Genomic DNA, 11,164 nt, shown 5'->3' on the forward strand with positions numbered 1-11,164 from the left:
TATGATATAATTTCATCTCATGTGCTACATCTCATCTTGTAGCAACTATCTTCAGATGAAAAAATGTCAAATTTCCACTTCTGAAGGAAAATTTCTATGAACGAAGACAGAACGTACAGTTTTTATTTAATAGGAAATGTAAATTATGCAATTATTGCAAATTGCGCTCACAGCCCAATACATTAATTCAAGAGTGAACTACAAATGATTGAATAGTGTAAAAAACGATCACACTGCTTGAGTGGACTACAAATGATTGAATAGTAAAAAAAAAAAAAAAAAAAAAAAAAAAAAAAAAAAAAAAAACGATTCACTAAATTACAAATTTCGAAGCTTGAATAATACTAAATTAAAAATATGACAGAAATAATACTAAATAAAAAATATGACAGAAATAGAACAAACAGTGCAAATACGAATCATATATGAAGTATACAAGGACTAAAATCGAAAATTATCGATGATTCCATAAAAATATATTGTTATATCTATCAATAGGACAAAGTAGACCAGAATGAAAGTTGCTAAATAAATTCAAAGCAGGATGACTACAAAGAATAAATTAAAGCGAGACTGTGCCGAACAATCATCGCTTAATAACAAGGCCATTGACTATACCATGACAAGAAGATAGAAAAAGAATAATTAAACTATGAATAAGAATCATATATGAAGTGTACAAGGACCATAACATAATGAAATAGGTCTAAAATGAGCCAAAAATAAATGAAGCATCCAAATGCAAAAGTTGCGGGAATTTAATATTGTAAAAACTATTCCATTCATTATTACTAAATTACAGATTTTGACTTAACAAGGTTTTAATGAATTCTACTGCACTAGTGAACTGAGTCCACCAATATGCTTCTATGCCTGATATTTGGTTTGCATAAAATGCGCCAATATACTGGATATTCGATAGAAGAGCCAGTGGATTTGCCTGAAAATAAACTTATGTAATAAATATCTCAGTTGAACTCGAAAGTTATGACAGTAATTTTCGTCTTCTTCATAGAATTCTCATTCAAGTTATTATGCAAAAGCTATTATTCACACATTTTCTTGAAAGTTCGAAGGTCAAAAATATTACGTTAAGCAAACATGTCTCCAGTTTCTTAATCAATTAACGAACAGACACTCTCCAACTCAGTCTTCCTCATAAAAAGAATTGGATGATAGAAGGCTATTATCCTTACTTCTATTCTTTAATTATGTCATCTTTGTTGATGTTGTTTTACTTTATTTTATTTTACAAGCTGCAACAATAAAGCTGAAAAAATCCTGCCTGAATAAGAACGTAAACAAGAACAGGAGTAATATCATCAGCCGAAGCTGCTCCTCTCTCAGATGCAAGAATAATGAGATTTTCGATTGTTTCACAGCATCTAACAATACAGGCCATTTTATCTCGTGGTGATTTGTATGCATTTATAATTCCAATTTCTGCTTGCGCAGATGGCCACGGACATTCACCACGTAATCTCTGAAAAATAAACATATACAGAGAATATTATGTTTTTTAGTATCAATTAAAAACATTTAAAAGCTCAAGACTGTAGAAAATTAAATTACAAATTCATACGCTACAAATGGAAGCAGTTTTTTTTTTTTTTTATTTTTTAAATAACGATTACCAGTACTCATGCATCCAAGACAAGATCCGAAAAAAAAAGAGAGGAAATATAAACAAATTTTACCACTGATATCCGCAACTGAGGATGGTCAGGATTAATTTCTGCTGCTAATTTTTGCACTGATTTGTGGAAAACACTGAAATACCAGTGAAAGTCAATCCAACATCAAAGTGAATTACTGTTAGATGAGCAAAGAAGTAGCATTAAGCTTAAAACATTGAAAAATCTAGCGTTGAGTTCTTTTTAATAATATCTGCAATATGAAATAACCATTTTAACAGAAAGAAACCTGTCTCTGCTTTGGTCGGCTTCACCATTTGGATAAAGTGCATACACATAGAGCTGGGCCATTAATGAACGTTCAACACTCTTTTTTACAAATGAGATTCTTTCTGCATTTGCAAAACGCCACATCTTCTCACGTGGTAAGCATTCATATAATGAATTTAAGGCACGCTCCATTATATCCGTCCTTTCATCCTATAGCAATTTGGAATTTTTTCCAATGAGCATTAAATACCAACAAAGATGTTTAACAGAAATAACAATGAGTTAATTATACATACCTGAGCTTTCAGAGTTTGAAATTCAGCAATAAACCTTCGTAACTGCAAGTCACGCTCTTCCAGATAAAATCGAACGAGCATATCCACTAAGCACTCACCAATCAGTAATTTCTCTCTGCAATCCAACAGAATGGCATCATTGTCCCTTTCCAATGCCTTAAATACCACCAGCATCGCTGTGGTGATTACTGCTAACTAAGATACCTCTCTAGGTTATTTATTTCAAAAGCATCCGCAGCACACTTTTGTTTTATACGTTCGTATTGTTGACAGGGTTAGCACACTCAAACCAGAACCAATTCTCCAGCAACAACTTGATTTAAGCTTACAACAAACAAGATTAAAGTCCTAATATAAATAATATACCTTTGAAGACGAATAGCTAATTTTTCTAGATTAGAGCGCAGCTGAAGTAGGCTGAGACGAGACTGCTGTAAATAAAGCATATATGCTGTCCGCTTTCGGTGCTCTCCCTTCAGGGCTCTTAAGAGTTTTCTAACTCTAAAAAAGAAAAAAAAAAAAGCTTTCCACAGAAAAATGAACATACTTTCTTCCATTCCAAATGAGAAAAAGACTGGTAGTAATGCCGGAATGAGGAAGAGCTGATATAATTTGAAGTGCTGCTATTCATTTTATATTTTTCGAATTTGTACTTTCAGGATATTGGAAGCTTTTTTTCAAAATAAGTGGAAAAGTGAGCATAAAAGTCATTCATTCAAATAAGTCAAATCAAAATTGAACAAAATTTTCAAATAAAACGTGTCTAACTTACGCTCTGTCATCGAATGCAACTAAGCAGCGCATAACTTCACGAATTTGTGCACAGAGAGTCTTGTCTTGGCCATTAATGCTTTCTGCCAACAAAATCTGCAGAAATTCTGTCAACTGCCGTGCATCAGTTTTTCCACTACAATAAGCAAATAGCATTAGGCAATCATTATAAACACTGTAAATTGTCAAATAAAACTTTAAATCATCACCTCATCCTCATTTTGGATCTGCGTAGAGCACTTTCACTCCCAACAGAAGATACACCAGGTAAAGAAGCTACTGAACTCAATACCAAACGTAATTTTCGTTTTACATCAACAAAAGCACGACACTGAGTAAGATTATCAGGATCGTAGTACAACTCAGAATCTTCAGATGTCTTTTCATTTTCCCCCTGAAGTTTTGAAAGTAAATGCAAACTTGAGTCATTGTTCAATTTTCTTATTCACCACACTATTCCTGAAGCGAAAAAAGCATAAAATCTTAAATTAAAAAGTACCTTTGCCGTTTGTTGACTATTTTCATCCAAAAATTGGTTATTACCCTCAGCTGAATACAAAAGCACTGCTTTTCCTTTATATTTATCTAGAATTTCATTTGCTGTTCGCTTGCTCAGATCTGCGGCAGTGTTCAGTTCATCAAGAGAATGACTTTCAGCAAATCGGCCAACTCCCGTGCCTAAAATCTACTCATGTATAAAATCTGATTAAAAACACATAAATTCCATCTGGCTTTATTTAATTTTCCGTTGAAAAAATCTGCACTACTAACATTGAAAACAGCTTACCAAAAGATGCCGCGGAAGAATCTCTTCCATTTGTGCCTTTCAAAGATGTAATTTCATTCATCGTTGTAGCTTGAGATAATGACTGACGAAGTGAACTAACCACAGCTCCTAAAATTTATAGTATGCTGCTATATTAAAGTATATTCAAAAAAAAAAAAAAAAAAAACTATATTAAAAAAACGACATACAGATACCCCAGCCACAAAGTTTTAATGAATTCTTTGTAGTATACAAGATTGCACGATTCTCAAAAAGCAACAGAAATATTTCTAATAACGTAATAATATCGCTCAAAATTGAGATTCTTTCTTCCATTAATAACCAAACAAGGAAACAACCTTTTCTCATCTTCAGTGACTCGCCCACTTTATGCAAACCATGAAGTATATTCATCTTCTTTCGCATCACTGGACTCTCATTTCTTTCAATATCATCATTTTGAGACCCTTCAACAAATGAGCTAAAGTAATAAATTCTACTGGAATATAATGGGATTGAAAACAGTACAAAGCATAAAACGATGTGGTAAAACAAATCCAACGAAGTTTCAGTTTAAAAATAGAAATCATTTGAAAGACTTACGCAAACGAGAAGTTACGGGAGGAGTACGATATGTTTTTGGCATAGCTCCACTATTAGCCCAATTTGCTCTTATAGCCTCTTCATCTGTTTTATCATCGTTGCTGCGTTCAGTCTTTCTCACCTAAAAAATAAATAATAAATGCAACGTCCCTATGATAAGTCGTAAAATTGTCCATACTTTGAATGAATTTTATCTATAATTTCAAAATGAAAGCAATAAATATTGCGAAATAATCTGAAACAAATCAGCTTCAGGAAAGCAATTTCAATTAAATTATAAAAGAATAAGCCAAGCTTGCTGGATGTATGAATGCTTACCCTTATATGTTCCTCATATTCATTACATTTTTCGGCTTTTTGTGTATTTGCCAGAGTGACATCATTTTTTAACGAATTCATTAAATCATTAGCCGGAATAACATTTGATCCAGCTTCTATGTCATCATTACAGAAGGAGCCTGCTGTTGCCATTACTGAAGCAGCTGGACTGGTCAGCACAAGTTCACCTACACTGTTGCGAAATGATGGAGTGTAATCGCCAGGCAATGATGAAAGTGCATCATCATTAAGATCCCTGCAAAACTTGATTCAGTTTAACTCAGCTTTTCAGAATCCTGCTAGAAATTTCCTATATTCTTAAGTCAATCACCAGTCATTAATCTGAATAATGTCAGTTCATATGATGATCACAGCAAAAATATTACCCCAAAATGCAACTAACTTTGAAAATTCAGAATCAACATCAGATTTTGAATAGAAAGAACTTCCACTAGACTGACGTCTAAGACGTTCACGAACATGACCACTTGACGTTGAAGCTACCAGATTCACTTGATTCAATTCACGAAAGATTGATGCATCAGTTGAAGTTGTAGACATCGGCTTTCTGGAATAAATGAGAATAAAGCAGATGCAGTTGTTACTTAAAACTTATTTACTGCATCTCTGAAGAATTTCAAATCATAATTTTGGGTGTTTTGAAAAATTTCTGCGGATGGAATAATATGTATAAAAAATATACTACTTTGCAGCATGGTGAAATGAGAAATTGTTTCCGCGAGAAACTTCATTTTCATTATGCCCTCCAACTGTTGCATGAACAGTTGCGTCACTACTTTCTGTCATATTGCTTTCGTTGCCAGAAGCTAATACTGTTGCGTTTGCACTTCCATTAGTAGCTGAAATATTTAAATGTAGCTATAAAAAATATAAATAATAAATAAATCGGCAAAAAGTATGAATAATAAATGCATTTATTTCAATCGTTTACAAAAAACCCAAAATTTTGTGAGAAAAATCAAAAAGTGTAAACCAGATGTAACGTCCGCACTATCAGGATCATCAATCATTAATAAATCATCGTTTCTTTGAACAGGATCTGCTTCAGAATCACTAGCCACTGCATCTACGGACCACGTATCACTTCGATCTTCCCCGTTACCTGATACAGTTAAAGATGCAATAGCACTGCCAATTGTAGATCGTTGTGAACCCAATCCTGTAAAGGTATCATATAATATCCTGCAAGATCTCCGGAACTCGATATTTTAAAAGAATAACACAGAATATTTATAACATTAAACTAACAAATATGTTCGAGATATTTATAACATTAAACCACGATAACAGTTACAAATATGAAATAAAATCAAGACATACTGCTTGGCCTACTTTCGGTTCGAGGCTCACCAACTTCTACAACTGCAGGTAGCATAGGAGGAGCAACCGTAGATGTACTGTTGTCTCCATCTTGTCTAACATCAAAACCGAAACCTTCCGTGTCTGATGGTAGAACATCAGTGGACCAGCTTTCACTGACAAGTGAATGTGTTTCATCACCTGAAAACTGATCGGCTACATAGAGCGAAAAACCGAGTTCTAGATATAACAAACAATGAAAAATTTTCAAAATTGGGACAATAGTGAGTCAACCAGAAAAAGCTACATTTTGTATTTTTTTTTTCGCATCGATTATGGTGTGCTTCAATGTTTTCCTAAACATACCAATGGAAAAGGCATATGAAGTAAAAACCCATAATTTTAAATTCTGAACATACGGTATTTATGACGACTCTCTCCCTGTGACGGCAAACAAAATTTCCCGAATTTATCTTCAAGGCCTTCAGTATTTTCGCGACGGACGGTTACCGGTAAATTCGGAAGATTATGTTGACGAGAGTTATTATTTTCCTGTACTGCATTATTAGCATCTTCTGCAACAGGGAAGTTTTCAGTCAACTTGTGAAAGCCTCAAGTATTAAAATAGAATATCTCATTTTATCTCGTAGCAAAACTGGTCAGTTTCAACGGTATTCTATTTCATTTACTAATCATACTGAAAACAGAATTTACTTTCTCAGTATGATATCTTATTTTTAAGACTGTCTTCCTGTTTATAGCATTAACAATTGACTGGAAGACATGTGACAGTCTGCTAATCCCACCTTTTAACTTACCGCCATTTGTCGGTGCGGCTGACCGAGCTGAACGTGAACCACCTCGATTAGAAGCTGGATCACTGACGCTTGGTGAACCACGACCCGAAACATTTGCGCTACTGGGAACAACATCACTGAAATTGTCCGGTAGAGTAGATACATCTTCAGCATCATCATCCATACCATCAGCGTTACCTTAAAGAAGCAATTATATCTAGAAATGTGACAGAAGATAACAATCAAAAGACAGTAGGATAAAAAAAAAAAGCAAAAAAGAAGATAACAAAATTGGAAGAAACATGAAAATTTTATAGGCGAAGTGAAATACAACCAATAAAATTTGATCTACCTTCGATAGAAGAAGATAAACTTGCTGCTTCATCATCGCTCCCACCGTCAGTGGTACGATCTAAAAGCAATAACAATTTCGATTCAATCTAATTTTTAGGAAAAAAAAAAAAAAAAAAAAACAGACTATATCAGGATAGAAAAAATTATCTACCAATGCTTTCAGTATCAACAAAACGAGTTCGCTTCTCGGCTGATTCATCCGATGTTTTATGTTTTCGCACTCGTTGTGGATTTCGAACTGATTCCATGAATTTTTCTTCGGAACACATTCCCAATGGTTCCCTACTTTCACCAAGAGGAAATACAAGTACCTGAAACGATTACCACAAATTGAAATGAAAATTTTGAAAAAAATTATGAATTATGAAGATTATAAATAAGTCCAAAAATAAAATTTCGTCGATTTACACTTCGAGATTTCTACAAATTAACGACATAATTTTCTTTACTCATTAAGGATAAAAGTAATCTGCACCTCAATATTTTCTATTTGAATACGGCCAGATTCAGTAGACTCCGTGGACTTGCCATGTTTAAATCGCAAACCTCTATGATAACCACTTTGAACTGAAAACACTGTCCTTTCATTGGTCTATGACATTAAGATTAGTATTTTTCAAAATGAAGTTCTTACTTAAATCTAATGTTCTAGTGTCAGTGAAGAAAGGATCTGCATTTCGCTCGTTTGAGTGACTTCTCTGAAATAAAGATAACCATTTAATTCGAAACAAATTCACGTAAAAGAGAAATCAACATCACCATCCAAACTTCATAGAAAACATTTAAAAAAGGTTATTGGCCCGAATATTTATATGTTCTGGTGGAAGAAAGAAGTTATTCAATTACTTCATGAAAACCAACAACCCCAAAATTTGGTATATCATCCCGTGAAAGTTTTATTGGTAATCGCTGCAGTAAACCAGTTAATGCTCGCCGTATCGATTCATCACTTACAGGACCAGTTGCAAAACAACGAACAGCACTAATCTGCAACAACATTCTTCTTAAAAATTTTAAAACATTTCTTAATACCTGAAACATCCTACAATGAAAGGCACAAGTTGTTAAAACAAAACTGAAAAAAAAAAAAGAAAAAGAAAAATTACGAAAAAAAAAAAAAACACTTCATTTCCGATCCCTTGCAATATCATAATTTAAAATGATATCACAGTTAATTTAAAAACAAAAATTTGTGAGAAAAATATCTCTCCCACTTACCAAACAATCCAGCTCTGCAATAGTGCCTACAAACATGCGTCGGACAAACTGTTCAACAACTTGTGGCGGTGATTCGGTACTGACTGCACATATACTTTCTATTGATTCACCATGCGATGCAAGAACATGCTGCACCACACATGACATCGACTGCTAAATGAGAGCTATATGATTGAAACTGGATGAAACTCTGCAGTATTAACAATTTTATTATTTAAATTAAAATTAGCGCTTGTTTTCTACTCGAATTTTTTCTACAATTTCAATTTCTTAAAATTTTAGACACGAAGTATGAGCACAAATAAATAAAATATACGTATATATGTATATAGTAAATGGAACAAATAAACAAATTAATTAAATAAATAGATATAAAAAAATAAATAAGTAAAATAAAATAAAGTAAGTAAATAAATAGTAGGAAAAAAAAAAATGAATAAACAAAACAAATTGACAAATAATGTATATATAATAGTCGCTACCTGATCAAATTGAGAATAGAAATGTGCAATATGAGAAGAAGGAGGTTCAAAAGGTGCTATAGCCAGTGTCTGCAAAATCTGCCCGATCTGCATCAAATTGAACCTAAAGTTTTGATTATTAACAAATAAGCAATAACATGATTCTCTCAACTGAGAAGACATTTATTCTTTGTTTCTCTTCAGTCTTTGTAATATGAGAGAGAAAAGCTTAACAACAAGTATATTTTAATCTTTGTAAAGATTAATTCAAATACAACAGACAAGCTAATAAAGAGTAAAAAATGAACTGAACCGATTAAAAAAATAGATAACAAAACATAAATATTATACATATGTTTATTATCCCTAAAATATTCTCACCTTGCAATGTAGGTGACCGGAGTATCTGATATAACTCCAAGTGTCTCAGGATTTGCGATGGCAGGACAAATAAAATAAGTAAAAATTAGATCCGTGCAAATCAACGTTGCCTGCAATATTTTAGTAATGGAAACTTCAAATGAATAAGAGAAGAACATTAATGTGTTAAATGTGTACAGCAACTGATTCATAGGATTTAGAAAGTCATTTGCATTGAATAAAAGAATAAATACCTGCTCACGACTAAGTTTTCTGTGATCAACTAAAACAGTATATAGTCGTCGAACAATACAACCCAAACTTTGAGGAAAGCAAGACATTGCATCAGTTATTGCTGAAAAAAAAAAAAAAAAAAAAAATTCAAATCGACAACCAAATCACTCACCAATTAAAATAGGCCAAGATAAGCTCACTGAATTACCTCGGATAAATCGATTAGCAACTGATACTAATTTTGATTCAATATATCGGCGATGAGCAGTTAAATTTTGCAAAAAGGTAAGTGAATTTTCGTCCTCACCAAAACTAAAAAAAAAATTTGTGCTCCAGTAGAAATATTAAATTTTTTGTATTAATAAAATCAGTGACAAAACATCAGATGGAATGACTTCTGTGTATACCGTCTTCTTCTTTCTTCCGCGGGAAACCGTATTAATGTTTTTGTTGGTTCGATATCCAAAAAAACATCATCCTGAGACAATACGAACATCACTGGATCATGCAGAGCTGCTGTCAGAAAAATCTAAATCAGACATAATGAAGAAAAAACTGCCAGCGGGCTCTGTGTTTTATTTTATTAAAAATAATCTCTGCTTTCACGGAAGTAACAATTGACATCAAACCTTTGCAGAATACATCCCTTCGGAAAATAAACGATAAAGCTGACAAAAAGACACATTTCCACGACGCAATAACAATCGTGGGTCGGAATGTGAAGCCAACTGAATATCCAACAAATGGAAAAGGGTTTCCAATACGCGACGCTCATCTTCCGGAAAAACTGAACATCCATATAGCAAGCTGTATACACATGAAACTAGCTCAAAAAATGGTGAGTCGTTGCTCTGAAACTTGATTTTCAATTATTTTCACATAAATTTCAATATCGATGATTGTTTTTAAGCACACTCTCATATATTTGATAATGTCAGCTGTCTCAAAAATTGAGATCGTACACACTGTGATTGCTCACGACTAGTGGTGATATTTGAACTTAGTGAGTAAATCATAATGTCAAAATAATCAGTTCCTTACAACACTAAACATGCCAGTGATTTTTCTGTGTACTACGAATTCAAACTGATACCTTCAGCGTTTGGTCTGCAATATGTAATATTTCAGCTACTAAATTCGGTGAATTTAGTAATAAATTCAACAATTCCGTAACACTACTGTAATGCTGCCCATCAATACGACGATATCCATGAATAAAGCAAGCGGAATCAAACTGAGAAGTTAGAAAGCAGCAATTTTCGGGTCGAACATCAGGATGGGAATTGATAAGACGCGATAAAATTGTCTGAAACTTATCTTCGGATAAGGTTCTCACACTCCACAGCTATTTGCTTTTTTTTTTCATATTGTTAAATACAAAAAAAAAATTTTTTTTTCGAGGAAAGTATCATGCCGTAAACATAGGATGAGCAACAACTCAAATCAAATTATATTTTTATGCAAGGAAATCATACCTGTTCCTGTCTGCATATCCAGGCTAAATGTGCTAATTCACTTTGTGCATTATCAACTTCTTCGTTAAGCCGTTGCAGAGTGTCCAGTTCACTAGCTACAAGTAATTTCTCAGATCGTAATCTTTCACACAGCATCGTAAGCGTATCCAATCCTGAGTGTTCATTACACAAGTCCATCTTACAGACCTCTTTAAAAAAAATCATTAAAGTTAAAAGAGAATAATACTGAAGCATTCGTTGTTAATCCAAAATATGTATGCAAAGTGGAATTTTCGCAAATAAAATCA

At 33.2% G+C, this 11,164-nt stretch overlaps 1 protein-coding gene across 2 annotated transcripts; it reads right to left on the reverse strand.

Moving 5' to 3' along the window:
• Positions 1–796: 796 nt before the first annotated feature.
• Bma-rme-6 lies at positions 797–11,054 on the reverse strand (the record flags this gene model as incomplete). Of its 2 annotated transcripts, none has more annotated exons than XM_043075741.1 (33): positions 797–940; positions 1,286–1,483; positions 1,698–1,770; positions 1,924–2,114; positions 2,201–2,315; positions 2,567–2,701; positions 2,973–3,107; positions 3,181–3,365; positions 3,471–3,649; positions 3,759–3,866; positions 4,097–4,204; positions 4,341–4,461; positions 4,659–4,914; positions 5,062–5,226; positions 5,365–5,518; positions 5,653–5,838; positions 6,000–6,179; positions 6,398–6,553; positions 6,797–6,973; positions 7,128–7,187; positions 7,281–7,440; positions 7,605–7,696; positions 7,764–7,827; positions 7,976–8,116; positions 8,348–8,500; positions 8,830–8,932; positions 9,190–9,299; positions 9,423–9,523; positions 9,611–9,714; positions 9,810–9,931; positions 10,032–10,253; positions 10,496–10,708; positions 10,878–11,054. In XM_043075741.1, 33 exons carry the CDS (start codon positions 11,052–11,054, stop codon positions 797–799), a joined length of 4,788 nt encoding a protein of 1,595 aa, XP_042931675.1. The 2 variants fall into 2 exon arrangements, with proteins under 2 accessions (XP_042931675.1, XP_042931674.1); XM_043075740.1 differs by having other exon boundaries at positions 6,785–6,973.
• Positions 11,055–11,164: the final 110 nt, after the last annotated feature.

The sequence above is a fragment of the Brugia malayi genome, assembly GCF_000002995.4.
Source record: "Brugia malayi strain FR3 genome assembly, contig: Bm_v4_ChrX_scaffold_001, whole genome shotgun sequence".
Taxonomy (NCBI): Eukaryota; Metazoa; Nematoda; class Chromadorea; order Rhabditida; family Onchocercidae; genus Brugia; species Brugia malayi.